Below are 25,540 nucleotides of genomic sequence, written 5' to 3' on the forward strand. Positions count from 1 at the left end.
TGGATCAAAGCAAGTTCAATATAACGCGGTTTCACCTATAATGTGGTACGATTTTTTGGCTCCCAAGGACAGCGTTATATCAGGGTAGAGATGTAATTAAAATTCTGTTGCAGTTCTGATCTTCAGCCCACACTTTTTATTCGACTTTGCACCTATTTTGGCGGGTGAAGAGGATGTGGTTAGGAATGAGATGTCATTAGGTCAAATCAGTTATAGAAAACATATTTGTCAGATGTCTAAGAGTATGTCAGTTTAATTTGGTAAAGAATTGTTCATGCTTGTCATCTCCATTTTATTCAGGCTTAATTTAAAAGTGAATTTAAGGCTGTTTAACTGTTTGAGATCTCAAATCAGTTATGGAGTCCATGGGTAGAATTTAATAATAGTTAACTAATTCAGTTTCAAAATCCTAAATCATATTCTGGACTGAATGGAACTTAAAGTTGCAAACCAATTTAAAAATAAAATTGAGAAATGTAAAGGTGACTAAAGCAGAACTGAATCTATGAATAAATGTTTGCATTTGTGTTAGGAAATTTTTTTTTTTAATGTAGAGTTTGTATATGGAAAACTGGAAATATTTTCAATATAAAATTTATAGTTTGTAACCATTATATTAAAAAGTATAAAGTGCTCTTGTAAAATGAAAGTACTGTTTTCAAGTGCTAATGGTGTCCCAATCATAACTGAGGTTCTCACGGTTTTTATCAACATTAGAAAAAGCCTACTTTTAAAAAGTAGATTGCTTTCATTAAAATATGTATGTTTTGCAAACTTTAACTACAGATAATAGGCTTCAATACATGCATTTTCTTTTTACTGTTTGCATAAGGGAGAACACTTTGAATATTTAGAATATTTAGAATATTAGAATTTGATTAGAACAAGTAAATGCTATTTGGCCGCTAGGCATTCCACTCCCCCTCCTTTTTTTTTGTTCACGTTTCCCCTGGATGTAATTTTTCTACAGTAACATTTGATCTGTTGCCTCAACAATCTTGACAGCTAGTTACTTCACACATTTGTTCTTCTCTACATTAAAAGCTTCTGGTGTCTTTTTGGTTTGTGGTATTTAATTTATTCCTTACATCACGTATACAGTACTAGCACGGAAATGGAGGTAGGAGGCATTGTATGCAGTGTTATAGTTTAGAATTTAATAATACCTACATTTCACCTGCCCTATCCTTTCCAGGATACACCAATTTATATCTTTATCCCATCTTAATAGTGCCTACTTGATCTGTGAATCATCTTTATATTTTTTTTTCCCACAGGATCCTATGCTTTAAGGGAAAATAATCTCATCCAGTCTACTTTTAATCTCGGGCCTAAACTTTGATAATTTATTTTGTAACTGTCTGAGGTAGCTGCTCAGGGCAATAACCTTGTCTTGCAGTGTATTAGCTAAATGTCATGTACACATCACTATATGTATATTTCACTGCTAAAAAGTGGTAATTTTTATTTATTTATTTATTTAATGCTATGATAAATGAAGGGGTTACAGGGAGGAGCTCCCTTTTATGGACCCACCCAGCCAGTTAGCTATAAAATCCCTCTTAGTAGCTGTTCTTTACTCGCTTTACCTGTAAAGGGTTAAAAGTCACTACTATGCATAGGTAAAAGGAAGTAAATGGGCACCTGGCCAAAAGAGCCAATGGGAAGGCTAGAACTTTTTAAAAATTGAAACAAGACTCCCCTTTTGTCTGTCTGGTTGTTCTCCCAGACTGAGAGGATAGGGCAGAACTATGCTGTAAGAAGTTTGGGGCCAGGTCTGAAAATAATCAGGATCATACCTAGAAGCTACTCCTTTAAAACTCCAGATATGTAAGTAGATCAGGAAATGTCTAGGAAGACGTGATTAGGTTTGTCCCTTTTATTTCTTTATGGCTTGTGGACTCCTCTGTGCTAACCCCAGGTGTTTTGTTTTGCTTGTAACCTTTAAGCTAGACCTCAAAAAACTATCCTTGATGCTTAATCTTTGTAGTTGCTCTTTTGAAATCTAGCAATAGCCTAAGTTCCCAGATATTTTCTTCCTTTTGTTTTTTAATAAAATGTACCTTTTTTTAAAAAACAGAATTGGATTTTTGTGTCCTAAGAGATTTGTGCACATGTTGTTTAATTAGCTGGTGGCAACTGCTGATTTCCTTTGTTTTTTCTTTCTCAGCTCTTCCATGGGGGGGGGGGAGAGCATGGGTGTGTGTGTGAAAGGGCTTGAGGGTACCCCACAGGAAGGAATTCCCAAGCACGCTTTCCTGGGTTCTCAGAGGGGTTTTGCACTTGGGTGGTGGCAGCATCTACCAATCCAAGGTGAGAGAAAAGCTGTAACCTTGGAAGTTTAATACAAGCCTGGAATGGCCAGTATTAATTTTTGAAGTCCTTGCAGGCCCCCACCTTCTGTGCTCAAAATGCCAGAGTGGGGAATTAGCCTTGACAAATGCAAAGTTAAAGTTGCCCAGCAGTCTCTTGTACCCTTCCAGAATATGTAGGATGGCTTAAGTTTATTCTTCTGAAAACTGGGAAGTAGAGAGTTTAGGTAATGATTCCCACAGCCCCATTCAATCTCATCTCTGTCCCCTTGGAGACAGTTGCAGTAGGTATTAGGACCAAATTTGACACATCCTAAGAAAATCTGCCACTTTCCATGATGTATGAGCTATGTCTTGCACTGTTCCATACTGTCTCTTATTCGTGGTCTCACACATCTCCTCATGTTAGGCGTAGCTGTACTGATCCATGGATTAAGTGCAGCAGGTTGCCTGACCTTGCCATCAGAAAAGAAAGTGCAGCTGCATCTAGAAGGATCATGGATCCTCCTTTTTTGGTGGGAGGGGTAGGCTTTGTGGTGGAGTTTTGATATTTGAGAGGCTGAAGATTATCATAATATTGTATCTCAGAGTTTCTCAAACTTCATTGCACAACCCCCTTCTGACAACAAACATTACTACATGACCCTAGGAGCAGGGACCCCAAAGCTTGAGCCCGCGCAGGTCTCGCCACCCTGGGTGGGGGGAACAAAGCTGAAGCTCCAGGGCTTCAGACCCAGGTGAGGTGCCTGAGTCCTGCCACCCACTGCTGAAGCCCTTGGGCTTGGGCTTTGGCCCCAGGCAGTGGGGCTCGGGCTTCAGCAAGTCTAACGTCAGCCCTGGCAATCCCATTAAAACGGGGTCCAGACCCACAGTTTGATAACCGCTGATCTATCTTAGTTCTAAAATCTATCAATATATGATTTTAAAAAAAACCAACAAAACAAAACAAAAAAAACCAACCTCTGTAGGATATGGCTGTCAGTCACCTCCCCACGTTCCACTAAATATGTCAGAAAGAAAGGGGAAGGTAAGAGTGTTTTGCTACATTGCTTTCTCTCAATACCCATCAGAATGTCAAGCCTATACTGACATTTATGCAGTGCCATGCACCCTCTCTATCCTTTGCATTGTACTGTTCCTCTGTGGGGTTTTGCTGTTAGGCACACATCCCAATGCACCGCCAGGCTCTGTCAAGGCTAGCCTTGGGGGGAATCCCAGAGGGAGTCCTTAGGATAAAGAATGGTTAACAGAGGGATAGCTCAGTGGTTTGAGCATTGGCCTGCTAAACCCAGGGTTGTTAGTTCAATCCTTGAGGGGGCCACTTAGGGATCTGGGGCAAAATCAGTACTTGGTCCTGCTAGTGAAGGCAGGGGGCTGGATTCAATGACCTTTCAGGGTCCCTTCCAGTTCTATGCGATAGGTATATCTCCATATATTATAACATCTGGCATCTCTGGGTGGTTTTATCTCTGGAATAGACAAAGTGGTCTGTCATGCCTAGATAGCTCATCTTTACTAACCCTAGTCTAACTCTACTGTTATCATAAAGACAAGGTGAGAATACCCTGCTTTGTTTTACTTTCCTTGCTGCCCTCTACAAGTTCTAGAAGGGTAGTCTTACAATCTCTCTGAGACCCATTGGGGTATCTTTCAAATGGGGCAGAGTTAAAATTGTGTGGGAGACATTATCTTAATTCTATTTCCCGATTTTCAAAAGTTTAGGTTTTAGTCACCCTTTATGGTCTGGAATGATATGCAGTATTGCAGCTATATTTAACTCTCTCTGTTTAGCAGTGTTTTGACAGTGATTTGTTTCTTGTTTTTTCTTAAAACTGTATAGTGGGGTAGGCATGATTACAGAACAGTTGTGGGCAGGCTACAAGGGGCTTCCATGGGGGAATAGCATAGGAGGTTCACAGAAGTGTGAAGTAGCCTGTTTTTCATATCCTGGATACAGTATTGACTGTCAGACTCTCAGGTGGGACTCAGGCAGATGTGTACATAGCATTAATGTACACTTGCTCAAAACTGCAGACAACAGTCTTGCTTCCAAAATGAGCCCAGTAAAGCAAGTTGAGTGCTAATGAACCCAGCACTCAAATCTCCAAAAGAGCAGATTCAGTTTCATAATTTTGGGGTTCAAGGCTAATATATTTTCTCCTTTGTGTCATTTGCAAAGAGTCTGAAGAACTTCCAGAGCTGTGAATCATCTGTAAAGAGAAGCGTTAAAAACTTTGTAGTGTAATAACTTCAAAATTTTGCATTTCTAAACTGGTTCTTGGTACTATTTGAATAGCTGAGTTCAGGGGCAGTCCATTGTTTTTGTTTGTTGGTTGGTTGTTCTGTTTCTTTGTTTTGTTTTTAAATGAATGTCAAAGTCACGCCGTTCCCCCTATCTCTGTGAAAAAGTTGTAAGATTTGAAAATCAGCTCAGTTTCTTTGGGGAATATATTTTTGAAGAAACCTGTGTCCAACTGATTCCAAACTTGCATCACTAAAGCCTGGTCTACACTACGCGTTTAAACCGGTTTTAGGAGCATTAAACCGATTTAACGCCAAACCCGTCCACACTAAGAGGCCCTTTATATCGGTATAAAGGGCTCTTTAAACCGGTTTCTGTACTCCTCCCTAACGAGAGGAGTAGCGCTAATATCGGTATTACCATATCGGATTAGGGTTAGTGTGGCCGCAAATCGACGGTATTGGCCTCCGAGCGGTATCCCACAGTGCACCACTGACCGCTCTGGACAGCAATCTGAACTCGGATGCAGTGGCCAGGTAGACAGGAAAAGCCCCGCGAACTTTTGAATATTTCCTGTTTGCCTAGCATGGAGCTCAGATCAGCACGTGTGGCAATGCAGTTAAAAATCAAAATAAAGAAAGAGCTCCCGCATGGACCATGCGGATGTGATCGCTGTAAGGGCAGGCAAATCTGTTCTATCAGCGCTCCGTTACAGAAGATGAAATTCAAAATCATTTTTAAAAAATCTCCAGACAGACGCCATAGCAGGGGCTCAGCGCACTGCTGAGTGACAAACGTAACGGAAAGCCAAAGAATCAAATGGACGCTCATGGACTGGAGGACTCAAGCTATCCCACAGTTCCTGCAGTCTCCGAAAGTATTTGCATTCTTGGCTGAGCTCCAAATGCTTCTAGGGTCAAACACAGTGTCAGCGGTGGGTCAGGGCATAGCTCGGCAATTTACGCACCCCCCCACCCCCAGAAGTGAAAGGGAAAACAATCCTCTCTTGACTCTTTTACATGTCACCCTATCTTTACTGAATGCTGCAGATAGACACGATGCTGCAGCACTCAACGCCAATATCCTTGCTCCCCCGCCCCGCTATGGGTGGCTGATGGTACAATAAGACTGATACCCATCGTCATCATCAGCCTATTGGCATATGGGGCAGTGCAAAAGGACTGGTAACCATGCGTACTAGCATCAGTGAGGTCAATGAAGGGCGCCTGGTCCTAATTTTTCCTGGTAGATGGTACAGTATGGCTGATAACCATCATCATCATAGCAACAGGGGACTGAGCTCCATCAGCCCCCACCCTTCATGTGTAAAGAAAAGATTGAATTGCCCCTGGACTAGCAGAGGGATGCTGGGCTCCTCTCCTCCACACTCCTTACTGTCCTGTCTGGACTCTCATAGCAGCTGGAGGCTGCCTTCCACTCATTTCTCACTAACAAGTCACTGTGTCTTCTTCCTGCATTCTTTATTACTTCATCACACAAGTGGGGGGACAATGCTACGGTAGCCCAGGAAGGCTGGGGGAAGAATGGAATGAACAGGTGGGGTTGTTGCAGGAGCACCCCCTGTGAATAGCATACAGCTCATTATTTCTGCTGGATCTGACATAGAGCAGCTGTGCTCTCTGGTTCTATGATACAGTGGTTCTCTAATACACTTGTCCAAATTCTAGACAGGACTGATTCTATTTTTAGATACCAAAAAGGAGGGATTGACTCTGGGAGTCATTCCCAATTTTGGCTTTTGCGCCCCTGGCTAAGAGCAGCCAGGGGCACTTATGACAGCAGCAAATGGTGCAAAACGACTGGTAACCATGCTCATCTTTTTACCAATTTATGGATTGGTAGATGGTACAGTATGGCTGATAACCATCTCTGCTGTCATGCAAAAGCAAAAGCATGCTGCTGTGTAGCGCTGCTGAATCGCCTCTGTCAGCGGCATCTAGTACACATACGGTGACAGTGACAAAAGGCAAAACAGGCTCCATGATTGCCATGCTATGGCATCTGCCAGGGCAATCCAGGGAAAAAAGCCGCGAAATGCTTGTCTGCCGTTGCTTTCCCAGAGGAAGGAGGGACTGACGACATTTACCCAGAACCACCCGCGACAATGATTTTTGCCCCATCAGGCACTGGGATCTCAACCCGGAAATTCCAAGGGGCGGGGGAGGCTGCGGGAACTATGGGATAGCTACGGAATAGCTACCCACAGTGCAATGCTCCAGAAATCGACGCTAGCCTCGGACCGTGGACGCACACCACCGATTTAATGTGTTTAGTGTGGCCGCGCGCACTCGATTTTATACAATCTGTTTTACAAAACCGGTTTATGCAAATTCGGAATAGTCCCTTAGTGTAGACGTACCCTAAGTCTATCCCTGCCCTCATGTGGCACAGCAGTTTTCAAAACAACTGACTATGCACATGGATTTTCAGAGCATTTTGAAAAATCATCTCCTAAACAAAAAGTTGTGCTTTACCTTAAAAATGATTTCCCAAAGGCTACCCCATTGTATTGTTTACACTTGTTGAAAAACTTTCAAAAGCATTGAAATGGAAGGCAAGCTGAAAATAGCAGATGTTCAAGTCCTTCTTTGAGAACTCTTGCTTTGTGGATGGTTCTGTGATTTAAGGACTATGGCCTGATCCCCTAAGCCACCAAGTGAGTGTGAAATGAGCTGATCATCTTTACAAGCTTTTTATACCAGTCTGGTGATGCCATGGGCAAATCACATTTTCTGGTGTGCATCCTAAGTGCATAACAATTTATATAGCCAGAAAGCTCCTCTTGTAACTTTTGAAAATATTGCTACCCTGACTTGGAATTGGGTACTGGACACTAGCTGAAGTAAAATTAATCCAGTAACCTCCATTTGTTGAAAGTCAGTGCCAGAGTTTAAGCCACAAGTGTGCTCAAAGTTATAAGAAGGGGGAAAATAAAATAAAGGGTCCCCACTCTGCCTCACCCCTCATTCTCTGGACTCCCAGGACCATAATGGTTCAACATTTGCCTCACTAACCTTACTTTAAGACCAGATGAAGTATAGCAATTGTCAAGATGACCTGAATGTGCTTGTGGATTTTAGGGCACTTTGAAAAATTGTTTATTAAACAGCAAATTCCACTTAACCTTAACTATGGAGTCACCAGCACTCTTCCATAATAAGTTTCAGATAATATAATAGAACAGAAAACAGTTCTTTATTAACTTTTTATCCACCTTATTTTACAGTTTTTACAAGGGAATATTACTGCTCTTATTTTTCAATAAATGTCCATATTGTTGAACTTCCTACTCTTAAAGTTTTTCCATCGTTAATGAAGACTGAATCTTTAGAGTACTCCTCTCATCTTGTTCTTGCTGAACTGTAAGACCTTAAAAACAAATTTAATAGACTTAAAAATATTGTATTTTCCCTTAAAAGTCACACTTCTGTGTGACAAAACTATGATTTGTTTTGTTCTATCACAAAACAGACAAATATAGAGAGATTTCCAAGAACTTGTCTAAAATTTGTTAGTATTGCTGGGCATTCTAGGGTAGTTTGATATGAAAACTGTTGACTGTGGAAACTAACAGGTCTCTGAGAAGATCATTTGGACATATTTCTTCAGTATGCTTCCAAGTTCCCTGAAATCATGTATTATCTGTGCGATATTTTAAGATGCAGTGTCACTAGGGCACATATGAATAATCACCGCTGGATCCTTGCGTGTCTCCTTAAGCAATCCAGCCCCTATCACCACCCAGACATCTGGTCTTCAGATGAGAGGTTACTGATAACCAGATTCATCATATATAAGGTTCTTCTGATCCCAAAGGATCAGCCACTTACCCAGGTCAATATGTATACTTTGGATCTTACCAAATATCATGCTGAAGCCAATTCCTTCGGTAACTAAAAAGTTTAATAATAAAAAAGAAAAGAAGAGTTTTTAAATGGTTAAAAGAATCCTACACATTACAGTTGATTTCAGAGTTTGCAGGTCAGGATAATTGCAGTGATGTTAAATCTGCTAGTTTAAGTTTCTCTGGGTCACCCAAGCAGGTTGGGAGTTATTCAGTCCTGCATTCAAATCTTCCTTAAAAAATCACAGTCCAGAGAAGCAGGAATGAAGACGAAGCATTGATGTCACAGCTTGCAATTTATAGCTCAACCCATGTGCAATGGAAAGCTACTGGCTGATATGGGGTCCATGGTCACATGAGCATGAGAAGTTACTGGTAAAAGATGGCATCTTAGGTCACATGTCCTTACATGCTTTGCTGAATCATAGGGGTAGCCATTGGCTCCACACTGTCCGAGGCCTCCTCAGGAAAGGCTCCCTGAAGAGCGTATTCCTTTCAATGGCCCATCACCACATGGATGCCCCATCAACCAGTGAAGGCTAGTTTGAATGTAAATTTGTCTGCTGGGAGTTACCCAGGAACAGAACATGTTTGAGATACAGACGCACAGCAAAGTTTCATAACTTCATATAAAAAGAGGATACAGGCATATAAATGTGATAATCCTACAAAGCAGAGTATAATTTTTAAAATGATATCTTACATGTAAAGACTTTTTGCAACTATGTAAGAGTGGTAGCAACAATGATATAAATAGTCGTCATCCTTTTCATACAGCATCACAGTATCTTCCCATAGTTTTCATTTTGAGGACCTGGCATTGATTTGAAACTTATAGTTGTATGGAATTCTTTCTGCTTCTCTTCTCTCTGGTGTCCACTGTCTACCTATAGTCATCTATCTCCAGCCATGTAGAATATCACCTATGACCTCTTGTCTCTGGTGGTTAGGAACTGCAAGGGCTCCTCTCTTGCTCAGATACTTCCGTGTGACAGCCACCATCTCTAGACTGAGAGCTTGTCTAGGCAATGTTATAGCCTGCAGCAGAGGAATGTAAATTTTGGTCTGTACTAGTGTGTGGCTCATGAACTGGTCCACCTGGAATCTGCTGATATGCACTGAAAGTTCCCTAGCACAAGCTAACATAATATTGTTTGAAACAAGACTACATTAATGTGCACTATGAAACTTTGAGTGCGCTCCAGCAAGGTTCGGTTAGTGGATGACATGCTAGTGCAGACTATAATTTATACCCCTTTGGTGTGGACTGCAGCACCATGTAGACAAGCCATTACACCTCTAAGATATCAACAGAAGCTTGGACCTCAGAGGAAGGGGAGGAGAGTGTTGCTGTTATGAAAGCAAAAGACAAAACATTTTAAAATGACTTTTCTGACATTTTATGAAATATTGTAAGGACGCTAAGGTCAGATGCTATTAAAGCAAATTGACTCCATGTTAAACAACATTTGTCTAATAATGAAATTTCAGAGTACTGGTTAAATGGCTAGTTTTCTGTTTATGCACAAAGGAAAATTTCATAGAGTAAATGCTCTGGAAGTAACATCTGGTATGAAAAATATATTCTTTCCAAAATCATGTTGTAAAATCTCAGTGATGTACACTGAGTATGACCCATTTTGGGTTATGGAGTAGTAAATCAACTCAATAAAAATAGAAACAAATTCGTTCCTGGTTTAATAAGAACTGCATGTAATTAGGGGTTGGCAGTGTGTGGTTGTGTTTTGAATTAGCGTCACAAATTCTACAGGAGGTGTCCACCATTCCTTCTTAAGACTGTCTGGCAAAAGTTTCCTTTCATTATTATTTGCTGTTAGGCATTTGTAATGTGTCAGTGAACATTATATGTGAACAGAAATATTGAAATATATCTTATTACTGCTTAGTTCTGAGCAGGCCTCATCCCCAAGAGCAGAGAGTTCATAGAACATTCCCTCAGCCTCTCCAAGCAATTCCTGAAGATAGAGAGCCTGCCATCTTTCTTTATCCATATGTGGATGATAATGATGAAGATACTCTTGTATAATTTTTCAGATCTGGTATTGGAGTGAAAGATCCCTTTTTAATCCCCTAAAGAATCCTTGAATCAATAAAGAACACTAGATGTCAAATAGAACTGTTTTAATTTCACTTCAGCTGTGTGTCTTTCCTTGGACTATTCAGGCTTGTTAGCTCCCACTTCAGCTGTCTGGAGTACAAATGTCTTTTGCATTATAAAAATTGATAGACAATATAAATATGTTTAGCCCTGAATTTACTTCAGTTTATTTTTTTAATTGAAACGTTTAAGTATTAAGCATGATTATCCATTTTAAAAACTTGGGTATATAAATGCCTATTGTGAAATTACTTGAGGGGAGACGGGTTTCTGACATGAAAACTCGCAAGTTTTCAAGGAAGATAAAGCATCACTCTAATATAGTGCAAAAAAAAATGTAACAGCCGTATGTCTATTAATGTTTTCCCTTATTAAACTTTCATTAGTAAAAGAGAGACTATGCCCTAAGAATGGTGAACTACACTTCAGGAAGTGATAAAGATACTCTTTATTGAAGCATGTTCTCAAAGGCCATTAATCTGTAATTGCAGGCGTGGAGGGGGACAGGAAAGCAAAAACTAGCATTGATTTGAGTTATGTGCTAGCTAAAGCAGAAATCACTTGTCTGTCTTGGCAATATTGGAGCACATTTCTCTCAATAAAAATATAGCATTCATCTATTCTTTTATATTAGTATCTGATTTAAGCCTAATAACTGCATATTTGCAAAACCTTCCTATCTTCACAGCATGAGCACTTAAACATTAACCGTATTTAAATACTTCTCAGTAGGAGCAGTTGTTAGATTTATACTTGCAAAGGGCACTTGCATGTGAGAGGCCTCCGTTTTTTGTATTTTGTGAAGATTAACATAGAGATATCAATAGTTTTGTGGTGATAGTTTACTTTGCTTTCTGACATTTGAAACTTATCATTTTATAGAAGACTAATCTGTTCAAGGTGCTACTTTGTTCTATTTATCTTCTTATGTATCTCTGAATCAATTAACTAAAAAACATTGTCTCCCAGATTATTCTAAAACAGTCTTCTAAATTGAGAGATCTACATACTAATTTTTACTAAATGTATTTTTAATTTTTAATATCCAGGAAAGAGCACAACTCTGCTGGAAAACAGAGTTGTTCATTTATACTACTGGATTTGAGCCCCCAAAGGTTGGTTGCATCTAGAAAGATTAGTATCTAAATTTCCCTAATTTTGGGGAGGAGTGATCTCTCTTGGATCATATTCCAATTAGTTGAGAGAGAGAGAACAATACTAGGTACACATTAGGTGGCTGTTTCTGAGGATTACCTCTGCAAAATAGCCTCTGCATCTGTATAGCATGAGAGTTTTGTGGTGTCTCTATATGCCAGCAGCTGCTGAGGCAAATTTAGCCTGAACAGAACCTGTAAATAATTACATTATAACCAAAGGTCAGTGTACCAACAAATAAGGAATTCCCTGCCCCAAAATAATTAAGTAGGAATAGGCACTAAATGTGCACTTTCAAATATTTTAATCAATAAATGTTACTTTTGAGCTGGCCACATCACCATGAATGATTTATCGCTTGGCAGAAGCTTCTGTTTTTTTCCTGATTCTTCCCAGATGAGGTCCTGTCTGATGTAGGACTCAAAGTACAGATTACTACATAATGAGAACTGCATATCTGCAAAGCTGGGGTGAAATGAATTAATTTCTTTTTTTAAGTGAATAATGTGTAAAGGGATTTTAACATGATTAAATCAACAAAAAGCAAGTATTTTCTTTATTCCTATTGTGTAAGTCAGAGAACATTCAAAACTGTTCTGCAGTCAGAGATCCCCTAATTTACAGCTTAAAGTGATAAAATTGATTTGGTTCTATTTACATAGGTGGAAAATAGTAGCTTACTCTTCCTTCTAATTCATCTTAGTGAATGCAATGTAATATATTATTTTAGTTTAAGGACCTTTAGTACATCTCATACTATAACATATTTGTCCTGTGTTTTTAAGTTATATGGATAAGTCAGCTATTTCTTTTGAAAATACACTGAAATTACTCAATGTTACAAAACATACATAAAATTAGCTGCTGTGCTTACTGGAAGTTTTTTAATGTCTTTTTTTTTTTTAACTAGAATACTGCTTAATCAAGATCTTATGTTAATTGTCTCTGGACTTTGAATTTGAATTCTGCTGCAAATAGAAAAGGCACAAGATGTATAATATATTATTCCACAACAATCTTCTATATATGATATATCATTAATACAGCTTTGAAACTTTACTTGTAGAAGAAAAATACTGCTTTTAGCCATCTTATTTTTAATGAAACAAACAGAATCAGTTTCTTTATCTTGTCATATATTTTTTTAAATGTTCCCTTTATTTTTTAGCAGTTTGCTTAATACAGTGTTGTACTGTATTTGCCTTTTTAAAAAAAATTTGTCTGCTGCTGCCTGGCTCTGTACTTTCGGTTCCAAATGAGGTGTGTGATTGACTGGTCAGTTTGTGACTCTGGTGTTCATAACTCTGAGGTTCTACTGTATTTATAACTTTTAAAATAATTCACCTTTACTCTATTTTTCATGTTTCACATTTGAAATAAGATTTTTCTGAAGGACTTTCTTGAGGGTTTTTAAGTATTACTGTCATAAACAGACAGTTAAGGGTTAAGAAGTTCACCTAGCCTAGCTGACACCTGACCAGAGGAACCAATGGGGGGACAAGATGTTTCAAGAGGAAGGAGGGAAGTTCTTCCTTTGTTCTATTCATTAAGTTCTGTGCTGGAGTGAAAAGATCAGGGAATCACCCAGGGTAGTGAGTATTAGAGAAGGAATGAATTAGCTTATGTTTATTTTCTTTTGTGACTTTGTCTTTTTGCATTAGAGGGATAATCAAATTGGGTTTTCTTTTGTGTAACTAAGGTTTTTCCCCCAGGGGAACATCCTCTGTGTTTTGAATCTGTTGTCTGTGAGAGTAGCTTGCATGCTAATCTCTGAGGTATTTCTTTTACCCCTTTTCCTTAATTAAAAGTCTTCTTTTTAAGAACCTGATTGATTTTTTTCCTTGATTTAAGATCCAAGGGGTTTAGATCGGTGTTCACCTGGAAATTGGTGGAGAAGTCTCTCAAGGTTACCCAGCGAAGGGTTACAGTACTTGAGAGGGAGAGATTTTCAGGGGGAAGACAGAGTTTCCCATCTGACTCATAAATAGCTGTTTTAAACAATTTGGGTGGTGGCAGCAACCAGATCTAAGCTGGTAAGTAAGCTTAGGGGTTCTCATGCAATTCCCCACATCTGTACCCTAAAGTTCAGAGTGGGGGTGAAACCTATGACAATTACATTTTAACTGAAGGGTAGGGATGCTTATTCTTTAACAAAGGCATCTTTTGTCTAGAGTGCTTTGTAGTCCATTAAAATTACATAGGTGTTGTCAAAAAACAAACAAAGAATCTTACTAAAAATTCCTTTAGCTCTCACTCAGCTTTTGACTCTTGTGATGTGATGATTTCACCGGCTATCCAGTTGCTGTAGCTTTCTAGGGTTGGTGAGACCTGAATTTCTAATATTAACAAAAAACTTGGTTACTTTTTAAGTTATTTTTTGAACAACTTGCAGGGTGCTTTTTACCCATTATAAAAACACAAAAAGGCACAAGTTCATTTTTTTTAATCTGTGGAGATCACTGGAGCCAAGCAGGCTTGTACAGCCCATGTCACTGTGTCCTCTCTGCTCCTTTAATGAGTTATGTAGATTAAAGCAAGTTTGGATATGTCTACAAGCTTCAGATTACATCCCTGGTTGCAGTGTAGATGCAGCCTACATTTACACTTACAGATACTCTGTGCATATCTCTCTGGTTTATTTGTACTCAAGAAGTGCATGTTGGAAGACTTTGAGGACTGTAAACAGTTTATGTTGTTTAATAAAAGTATGCTTGTCGGTGTGTATTAGCAATTTATGCTGCTGTAGATATTTTTTTAAAAGAGGTTTTAAAAGTTGTGTTCTAACATTTTAAGCACCTCAGGCAGCTTAAATGCATAGGCAGCCTTAAAAGTTTTCTTTCTGCTAAAATAAAGAAAAATTTATGGCCAAAAAAAGATGTGCAATTAAAATAAATGGACTTTATAATCAAAGAAAAGGTTAGTGCACCAGTAAGTGTGTGTGTATATATATATATATATATATATATATATATATATATATATATATAGTAGTATGTATTTATTTGTGGTTTGTGTGTAAGAGCGTGCTTCTGGAATTCTCTTTATACGGGCAGGCAGTCCCAATATAACCCAATTGACTTCAGTAGGGCTCTGCAAAGACAGAGTGCATTGCAGGATTGAGGTGTAAATATGTCATTTAACATATTCATTCATATTGTAATTGTTATTATTGTACAATATGTAGCATAAACTATATAGATTGTGCCATGTAATTGAGCTAGCATTGCTATTGAAACCTTAATTTTCCAACTTCCTGAATTTTGATAATTTAGTCACAATTTTAAACCGGCTAAAGGCAGTATAGTTATTGGTAGCTTTCTTCTTCCAATGCCGAAAATGAGTTTTTAAAATTATTTTAATGTAAGATGTTTGCTTTCTATTGGTCTGCAAATCACAGAAATGTATAATTTACTTTGGAGCTAAGCCTTGGCTAGTAGGAAATTTTGGTTCTGATTTTTCAAGTACAGCATAAACCATATTTCACTGGATTTAACCACATTTTGAGAAACAAAGAAAAGTAGTAGTAAGGAATATCTAGATTAAAAGTAACATGGATGTTATATTGGATTAGTCATTTCTAAAACAAATTCAGCCTAACTTCCTCCATCTTAAAATTGCATGCTGTTAAAATGAAAATTGTTTTGGTAGAATGAAATTTTGTATGGAAAAACAATGAAGAACGTTGTTTGACATGTTCATTATGATGGAACAACATCCAGTAGAATATGGCTGGTACAAGTATTAAGTAGAGAATACATTGTGTTAGGAAATTTTGTATATTTTCATGTCTTAAACTTTAGAAATTGTTCCTATTAATATTCTAGTTGGGAAGTTCTGAGATTCCTTCTCTCTAATTTGAGATGGTGGATAGAAGAATATGGCTTTGATGGCTTCCGGTTTGATGGTGTTACATCTATGCTATATCACCATCATGGAATTGGTAAGTAGATAAATCAATCTAGTTTTTAATTAAAGAATACCCTGCCTCTTGGTCTTACTGTGGTACTTTTCAGGAAATGGTAATAACAAAAAGATGCACTGGGTAGATCTACATTTAAGCTATTTTAAAATAGCAAGTTTGTTAATCTTTTGCTGTGCTGCAATTAAATGGATTATTTCAAATGTTTTTTTTTTTTTTAAAAATGCTTGACACTTGTAAATCTGACTCATTATATTTGGGCCTTGATCTTTTTTGGTCACTAGGTACGGGCTTCAGTGGAGATTACCATGAATATTTTGGTCTACATGTGGATGAAGATGCCCTCGTTTATCTAATAATGGCCAACCACATGATTCATTTATTGCATCCAGAATCTATAACAGTAGCTGAGGTAATATTAAGTTTAGCCATTTCTTTATATCCGAATAAAAGTTTATAGTATCAGTAAATAAGTGTACTTTTGAAATGTCAGTCTGACTTTATTACAACTTCTTTAGTTATTCGTATATTTCACATCATTTAAAATGAATCAATTTCCATTGTAGTGAACATTACCTGCTAGTTATTAGTGACAATTTTGTTAAAGAAAAATATCAGCAGATAAATACTAAGGGTGGATTGGTTCCTTCTTCATACAATCATCTGTGTGTTCGGGGGGGAGGGGAGAAATTAAGTATTAATGATGATTTTTCTTTCCATTGGTCGGATATTATGGATGCTGTGGGTTAGCTTGTATGAAGGTTCTTAGTTTAGATATCATTGCTTTGCTTGCTTGTTATTGCTCTATGATTGCCAAATGTTGACTAGTTATTCATGGTACCAAATGTTCACAATTAACAGTCCCAAAGACTATGCTGATATAATTCAATATATGCATAATTGACAATTATATGCTGATATAATTCAATATGTGCATAACAGATAATTCCCCTCTGTGCTAAATATGATAAATTTTGAAGTTTCTTAAATGTTTATGCTAATTTAGATTTAACATTAAAATTGTCTGGGTTTCTGAGTAAGTAGGATTCTTCTTCGAGCAAGTAGGATTCTTGCTCATGTCGATTCCATTCTAGGTGTGTGTGCACCTACGTGCCCAGTCGTTGGAGGTTTTTGCCTTAGTGGTATCCATAGTGCCAGCTGTGGCGCCCACTTGAGTGCCGCGCTCATGTGTCGGTATATCAGGCGCCACCGGCCCTATACTCTCTCAGTTCCTTTTTACTGCCTGTGGTGGTTAGTTGAAGTGCCTTTCCTTTCATAGCAAGGGCTAGCAGTTTTGTCTCTTTTGACTTTGAGCCTTAGGGATTTGTAAATAGTTGTTTATAGTAGTTAGTGTTAAGTAGTTCTTAAGTGTAGTTAGGAGTTAGAAATTAGAGTCACAGCAGGGACTTTGCTCCATGCCCCTTTCTCCAAGGCTTAAGCCAGGGGTCTCAAACTCAAAAGACCATGAGGGCTAGTTCATTGGCCTGAGGGCCGCATCACTGACACACTCCCCCTCACTGCCCCCGGCCCTGTCCACACTCCATCCCTTCCATGAGGCCCCACCTCTTCCCACCCCTCCCTGCCCCCATTCCAACCCCACCCCAACTCTGCCCCCTCCCTGCCCACAGAGGGTGCATGAGGGGTGTGGCAGTGGCTCAAGGCAGGGAGTTGCAGTGCAGCAGGAGGTTGGGGTGCAGGCAGGGGCTCAGGATGCAGAAGAGGTGTGGGATGCAGCAGGGGGCTCAGGGCAGTGGGTTGGGGTGCAGGAAGGGTGTGGGATGCAGTGGGGGCTCAGGGCAGGGGATTGGGGTGCAGGCAGGGGGCTCAGGGCAGGGGGTTGAGGTGCAGAAGGAGTGTGGGATGCAGCAGGGGGCTCAGGGCAGGGGGTTGAGGTGCAGGCAGGGGGCTCAGGGCAGGGGGTTGGAGGGCGGGATGCAGCACACTGGGCCCCGGCCCAGCCCCAGTCCCGCCCCGCTCCGCTCCTCTCCGGGACGTAGATGGAACCATGTCCCTGCGGCCCCTGGGGAGGGGGGGATGCAGGGCTCCGCATGCTGCTTGCCGCACCTCCAGGTACCTCCCCTGAAGCTCCCATTGGCCGCAGTTCACCGTTCCCGGCCAGTGGGAGCTGTGGGGGGTGGGGCGGTGCCTGAAAGCCAGGGCAACACACAGACGGAGCCCTCTGCTCTCCCCCGCCACACCCCCCTTAGCTCCCCCGGCTGCAGGGATGTGATTCCAGCCACTTCAGGGAGCGGCGCGGGGCTCGAGGGGGGCAATCCTGAGACTGTAATTTGCCCACCCCTGGCCTGGAGGTAGGCTGGGGGGGTGGGCGTGGGCTGCTTGGAGGGCCACAGGAAATAGCCCCGTGGGCCACGTGTTTGAGACCCCTGGTTTAAGCCCTGCACAAACTGTAACAGACCTCTACCTATAAGTGACCCCCAAGTGCTGTCTGAAGTGCTTGGGGGAATCATATGTGAAGGAGAAGTGTCATTGTAAAAATTTTTGACCCAGGACTCGGAGTGGGATATTCAGTTCCGGGCTTTCCTCATGGAGGCTGCCCTTTGTCCAGCTTCCGAATCATCCCTCTAAGACTCGCCTACTACCTCAGCCTCGGTGCGCACTGCACCCCGAGCACCTGGCTCCATGCAGCACTGCTCCCTATCCCCAGTGTCCAGAAAGAAAATGAAGGAGCATGGCTCTCCTGCACCGTGCAAAAAAGGCCATGGGGCATCAGGCAAAGGACCCAGTTCGGGCCGCCAGCCACTCCGGAGCCACATTGGATGTGTCTTCCTAGTCAAGGCCCTTAGCCCCTTAAAGTATCCACCACCGACTCCTGGGTAGGGGACCCAAACTCCCCCGGCACTGAGTGAGCATAGGCCTCTGCCCATGCTGCTGGCAGACTCCCTACTAGGGAAAGCCAGCTGCTAAAACCCCTCCAGAGGTGGTAGAACACTGCCAATCGCCGAGACAAGGCAGCACTCTCCATCAGCGCACTGCAGATCTCTAGCGTCGCAGCCCTGATCCTCTGTGGCTCACCCTCGGTCACCAGCACTGCGATCACAATCCCTGCCATCTCTACATGGATCGCCTTGGGGAAGGCGCCGGTCTCTGTTCCACAGGCACTGTTTTCCCTCCCTTCAGTTGTCCTTAAGCGCTGATCTTGGTCGTCTGCCCTGTGGGAGTTCTCCCCGTCATGATTCCAGTCCCCCTGGCACCAATCCTCTCATTCCAAATACCGGTCTCCGGCAGCGACGGTCAGCAGGCAGACACAGGCGTCAACAGCCCCTCTGTGGTCACTGGAAGGGGATTCCTCCGGCACGAAAGGGCAGTTCAGCCCCTCGCTAAGACATCACTGGCACAAATGGGCACCTGAGGCCTCATTGATGTCTATGGCGCTACCTTGGCAGCATGGCCAGTGGCCTTATTGGAGTGCGTGGGGCATGCCAGTTGTGATGATGCTCCCTTCGCACTACTCATCTGCCACTGCCTCAGAGCAACACTGGCGTCACCAGCAGCAGCAGGCTCAGTGCATGAGACCTACTTGGAAGTTGGGGTAGAGGAGACAGTGCCCACCCTAAAACTTCCCTCTCCCATGGGAGATGATGTGCCAGAGCCTCCCCTGGCAATATAGTCATCATCTTCATCCCCAGATGAGGCAGTCGTGGGACCCTCGAGGGTTTTAAAGATCACCAGGCCCTGCTTTGACAGGTGGCTGAGAACTTGGGCCTACAGATGGAGGAAATAGCCGAGCATGCGGGCACCTTGCATGACTACCGGTGCATGACAAGATCCTGAAAATTGCCGAGGTCCTCTGGCAAACCCTGTAGTCCATCCCTCCTACCTCCAAAAGGGTTGAGAAGAAGTACTTTGTCCTGGCCAAAGGGTTCAAATAACTTTATATCCACCCAACTCCGGGCTCACTGGTTGCCTCTGTGGTCAATGAAAAGGACAAGCAGGAGCACACTAGTTCAACTCCCAAAAGTAAAGAGCCAAAAGACTGGACCCTTTCGGGAGAAAAATTTATTCAACGGCCAGCCTGCAATTCCAGGTGGTGAACCATCAGGCTCTCTTGGGCAGGTACAATTTTAAGTTATGAAACTCCCTCCATAAATTCAAGGAGTCCCTCCCTCAGAGTCTGGCCTGGGAATTTGGCACTCTGGTGGAGAAGGGCTCTCTACAGATGCGGTGGACTTGGCAGCTAGGGTTGTCATGTTGGTGGTGGTCATGAGGTGCAGCTCCTGACTTCAGACCGCCTGCCTGTCCCAAGAGATGCAGACCTTTATCCAGGACCTCCCATTCGATGGGAATGGTCTCTTTTTTTGGAACAGACTGATACGAGGCTGCATGGGTTAAAGAACACTTGCGCCAGCCGTCTCTCACTGGGCATGCATACGCTGCAGTCTACATGGAAACAGTTCAGTTGCCCCTGCTGCCAAGACCTTGTTAGCCTTGTCAATGGTCAGTTTTTGGTTTCAAAAGATTGTTGGCATGCAGAATAGCTAATGGTAATATCAAACTCCAAAGCAGTAAATTTCTGTTAATTGACCGTTGGGTGTTTTTCACTGATGTTTATGTTAAGAAAAAGAAACTCTAAACTCATAAGAATTTCTTGGTTAGTATAATAGTACTGTGTAATGCATCTGGGTTTGTTGTTTGTTTGTTTCTCATTCCAGCCACCTAGAAAAGACACATGCAAGATGCAGGATGCATCTGATGTGACATGAGGAATGTGAAGGCCTATTTTTTAATCCACACAATTTTATTAAGAATTCCAATTTCAGCCTTCAGAAAATAAAATAAGGCTAATTTCAGTTGTATGTGGCATCCTAATATATAACTGACCACTGTATACCAAAGTGCTGTTAAGAGCTTAATGACATCAGGAATCAAAAATAGCAACTGATGAAAAGAAGCTATTATTTGATGCATAAAACGTAAGGTGGCTATATTGATCTTTCTGTTCACTTCAAGTAAAATGGGTTCATCATCTAGGGAATGATAGTCAGATTATCAGCATTCCTACCAATGACACTTTGAATTCAGCCTGTTTGTATTATCTGGTTTAAGATTTTTTTTAAACAAGATTGGTCTTCAATTTATTCTCTTTAAATTGAAAACTACGGTACCTCAATTCAATACATCATTTTTCTGTCAAGGGGGAGTCTATATACAAAATTTGGAATTGAACCACATGCTAATGATAGAAAGAGATTGGGGTGGAGGAACTATTGATATGATTTTAAATTAAAATGGTTATCATGAATTTGTGCTTGCATGTAATGACAGTTGAATAAGTACCTCATGAGAAGAGAGGTTTTGTCTAGAGTATGACAAATTGTCGTATGCTCCTTGAAGAGTTGTCTGATCACTTTAAGTAAAGAATTTTGTAATTTTCTGTGTATTCCCCATCTAGCTTTCCCTTAATAATTTCTATGCTCAAGGTAACTTTCAGAGTCGTAAGATTCCTTTTTTGACCAAATCCTTCAACTCCCACCGACAAAAAAATAAAACTGTACCTATAATGTTGCCTTACATCTGGATGGCTGGTTACCCATCTCTGGTTTTTTTTGGTGCTAATAGAAGTTGTTATAGGCCAAATAGTGCTACTGGGACCAGCCTGTTAGGCTACTAGTGTCCTCTGTTCTTTGTTTCACACCATGCAGGATGACACACACACTGCTGCCAGACAGGAGTACAGTGTAGAAGTAGATAGTATGTTGGCTGATTAAGGTTTCCTTCAGCCTTTCATTTAAAGTGAGAATTAAATGATTTTGGTAATAATGAAAACAAATGTTAATAACCAAAATTACATCAGACACTTCATGCAAAACATTGATTTTCTGGAAGGCTACAAATAAATCCATTAGTAGTTTCAGGTATAGGAAAGCATCAGACTTCTCTGTGAAATTTTAGGCCTGATATCTAATGTATTGCTGCACTCCAACTAACAAATGAGTTTTTACACTTCAAACTTGAGTTGCCTGTAAATCTAAACACAGTGGTATGCATAAGCTATTAGTTTAAAAATGTGAACAAAGTTAGCACTAATGTTTCTATTTATGCCACTGCTGTAGACAAATATGTTATGTCAAGTTTTTATGTTTAAAAATTCTGGCACTTAAAACTGTAGACATTAGCTTGAGAGAGAACAGTAGTTACTTGGTTGGCAAAGCTCAAAGCCTCATAGACTTCAGAACATCATGCTGTCAGGAACTTACCAGCAGGGCTGAATCCAGGTACCAGGAAGGACCAGCCACCGAATTGCCGCTGAAGAATGAAGCAGCGCGGTAGAGCTGCCGCCGATCGCGGCTTTATTTTTTTTATTTTTATTTATTTATTTATTTATTTTGCCCTTTGGGGTGGCAAAAAAGCTGGCCCTGCTTACCAGAGACTGCCCTGCATGTTTCAGCAGGTGAGCAGCCATGAATGCCATGTGCCTGACCAACTTAGGAGAGCTGTTAGACTCCCCTCCTCCACACTGCCTTAACTGCTTGGGAAGGGAGAACTACTTCCATGGACCTCGTTGGGTCTGTTCACCTTATAGGAAGGTATCCATGTGGGAAGAGCCCAGAAGTGTAGAAAATCTTGTGACTAGTGTAGAAACTCTTTTGTCAACCAATTTTAACACTTTCAGGGTTCCTTACATTTGTGTTTAAATAAAAATATCCACACTTAGCCCTGGTTTACACTGGGGAAATAACGTAGCTGAAGTCGACGTACTTAGATCGACTTACCATGGTGTCTTCACCACAGTGAGTTGATTGCTGCTGTTCTCCCATCCACTCTGCCTGCGCCTCTCGTGGTGGTGAAGTACAGGAGTTGACGGGAGAGGGCTTGGGGATTGATTTCTCATGTCTAGACTAGACACGATAAATCAATCCCCGCAGGATCGATTGCTGCCCGCCGATCCGGCAGGTAGTGTAGACATAAAACAAAGTGAAAAATCCCCATGCAAGGTCCTCGATCACTTTATCGCATTTAACCATATATCATCCACCTGGATCTTCTAAACTGGGGCAGCTTTCTCCTAGAGTAGATCAAATGTAGCAAAAAGGCTTTTTTTTCCCACATGAAATGTGGCTTATTGTGGTTACTTTTTTGAATGTGGCAAAATGTGTGCTGACATTGCAAAAGTTGCGCTGGAAATACTCTTACAGCTTGTTTGAAAATCTTTTATTCATCCAATAGTAAAAAAAAAACAAAAAAAACCACAAATGTTTAGAGAGATGCCATAATTGAAGGGTTGGAAATTTCTTCTGTGTTTATAAAGTGGGGGCCATCCCTTCAGAAACAATGCTATGTGTTGAAAGTGACCAGTCATATGGTATATTCAATAAATGATATATTTACAAGCTTGAATTACATTTTAAGGGAGAGAACAAAGCTGATCAGAATTTCAATCCGTGTTTTTGATTTGAATTCCTTGGGCACTTCCATTAAAGTGTTAAAGGAAATTATCCCACTGGATTCAAGGTAAGGAATCTGGGATTGAGTTTTATGAGCATATCCTAATTGTTAGAGCTAGTTGACTGGATTATTTAGTTTACACACATCCAAGTAGTCTTAAAATAAATAAATAAATCAGTGCTAGCTCTCATCACACTAAAAATAGTGTAGCTATGACAGTGCAAGTTGTAGGAAGGGCTAGCTGCCCTGAGTAAATTCCTGTGGTCTCTGATGAGCTCATACTTGGAGTGACTAGCCCCGGCGCTCCCGTGGCTACACTCTCTTTTTAGCATTCTAGCTCATTCAGAATTAGCGTGGGGTATGTCTCCTTAAACTGGGAGTCTCACCCTCAGCTCAGAAACTACCAGCATTACATTAAAGTGTAATTGTATGCTCTGCACCTGTAGACTTTGTATAGCAGTAATGTTTGGAACTTGATATCTGATGCCTTTTTTTAATAGGAAGCTTTCTTAGGGTGGAAAATGTAAAGAACCACTTGAAGTTTTAGCAAAATAATGTTGCAATGTATTCTTTATTCAAGGATGTTTCTGGAATGCCAGCTCTTTGTTGCCCTGTTGCCCAGGGAGGAGGTGGATTTGATTATCGGCTGGCCATGGCAATTCCAGATAAATGGATACAGGTGAGAAAACAAGATTCGCTTTTGTATTTTCCGCTATTGAGGTGTGTTTATATAAATAAACCTAAATATTACAGGTAACTTTGTTCTGTTGAATACATTAGTTTGCAGTTTTAGCGGTTCCCTCTGCTCACTACCTTCCCCCCACACACACTTTTTAAAATCTTCATAGTCTCTAGCCAGGACTCCAGAGGTTGGATTAGGGAGTCATGCCACCATTATGGCTCAGGCCCTTCTTTTTGATGACCTGGGGCTTTTGGTGTGAGGTTGGTGGGTGGTCTTTGTGTTCTGGTTGATTTTATTTTTCTTTGTACTGGTGAGCATAGACAGCTTTGTTGGATTTAAGTTCTATCCCAAAAGCCTATCTCTTGCAACAGCTCTTTTTATCTCTGAAAATTGAAATAAATGTGTATATAATAATTGTATATTTATGTACAAGATATGATAATGAAATGAGCCCTCTGTAAGTTGAATGTAGCAACTTTTATCTAACACAACTTAAAAAGCAAACAACAAAAAACATATACATACACAAGAACATGCTGTGCCACACACCAACAACCACTACAATGTTTATAAAAAGAATAAAAAAACTGTAAATGTGCTTAAAGATCAATGATACATTTAACAAACTGCAATAGCTCATATAAGAAATGGATTTAAATCACCTTCTCCTTAATACAAGGAATCCCCCAAAAAAGGAATAAAACAATAAACAATCTCAAAAGGCTGGCAGACCCTTCAGAGAATTGGTCTTTCAATTAGACATAAGATTAGACTGTGTAAGATTTTGTGTGTAAGATTAGAAGCAAATCCCTAATGATACCATGATCTTCTTAAAGCAATAAATATTTCATATGAGCATTAATGACCTCAATAAGAGCAGCGAGTAACTTAAAGAAAAATAAAATGTGAGTTTCATTGTCCTTAGTATCTTTACTCGCAAAAGTGTGTGACAGGGAGGGGGTGGTGTCCTGAAACTCACAGTTGTAAACGCCATTAGGTGTGTGGGATGTTTTTCTTAATTGAAAGTCATGTCACCAACAAGCCCCAGCTGATGTTCATGAAGTTCTGTAAGTATATCCTTGGAGTAGCAAGTAACAACCAGTGCTAATGAGGGCTGGTTAGAGCTTTCTTTCCATCAGCTTCCTTGAGCCGGTTTTGGGTAGGGAGTGATGGATGGTCTCTAGAGTAGTAAGAAGCAAACCAGCCTCTTGGAGACAAGGAAGCAGTTTGACTTTTCAATAAGGTACCTTTTGGTGCCTTTATATCACATATGAGAACATTGATATATGAATTGAACAAGTTCTGCTGACAATTGAACAAGTGATGCGTCTTTTTCAGATTACTGCTTGTTTCCATTCCTAACTCCACTGGAGGGTCAACAACATCTGTTTTCTCATAAATCAGAAATACTCATTCCAAAAAATAGGCTAATAAGATATATGCCATGTATGCTTCTATTAAGCCAAACCCAGTTTGTTGAGAATTTTCTTATAATTAGTGACTTTGGAGTAATGGTATCTACCTTCTCATTGTTGTGTGATCAAAGTATTTAGCGTGGAACAGCAGGTTAGTCTGTTTACATATCTGTTAATTTGTACTTCCTTGACTGCATGCCAGGTGGCTGCTGCAGTGGTTTTTAACGATATAGTGTAATGTTAAACTCCCTGGATATATTACTGAAATTTTTTAATATACCATTTTAATTGATATTCTTCAGAAATGATTTTATTTTTTAAGGTTAAACTACAACAAAAAACAGTCAATGGAGGCTTATGAAGTATTGTGTAACAAAGAAGAGAGAGGGCTTCAACACTGAAATTACTCTGTGTAGTCGACCATTAA

The 25,540-nt window shown here is 40.5% G+C and overlaps 1 protein-coding gene across 3 annotated transcripts in view; it reads left to right on the forward strand.

Annotated features, from left to right (window-relative positions):
- GBE1 (1,4-alpha-glucan branching enzyme 1) overlaps window positions 1–25,540 on the forward strand; it is a 277,500-nt gene that overhangs the window by 165,872 nt on the left and 86,088 nt on the right. For all 3 annotated transcript variants that reach the window (XM_045002099.1, XM_045002100.1, XM_045002101.1), the window contains 3 exons: window positions 15,518–15,633; window positions 15,897–16,024; window positions 23,597–23,695. In XM_045002099.1, the coding sequence (XP_044858034.1) occupies window positions 15,518–15,633; window positions 15,897–16,024; window positions 23,597–23,695 (343 nt within the window). The remainder of the gene's footprint in view (window positions 1–15,517; window positions 15,634–15,896; window positions 16,025–23,596; window positions 23,696–25,540) is intronic.

Source organism: Mauremys mutica, chromosome 1, assembly GCF_020497125.1.
Source record: "Mauremys mutica isolate MM-2020 ecotype Southern chromosome 1, ASM2049712v1, whole genome shotgun sequence".
In the NCBI taxonomy this organism is placed as follows: Eukaryota; Metazoa; Chordata; order Testudines; family Geoemydidae; genus Mauremys; species Mauremys mutica.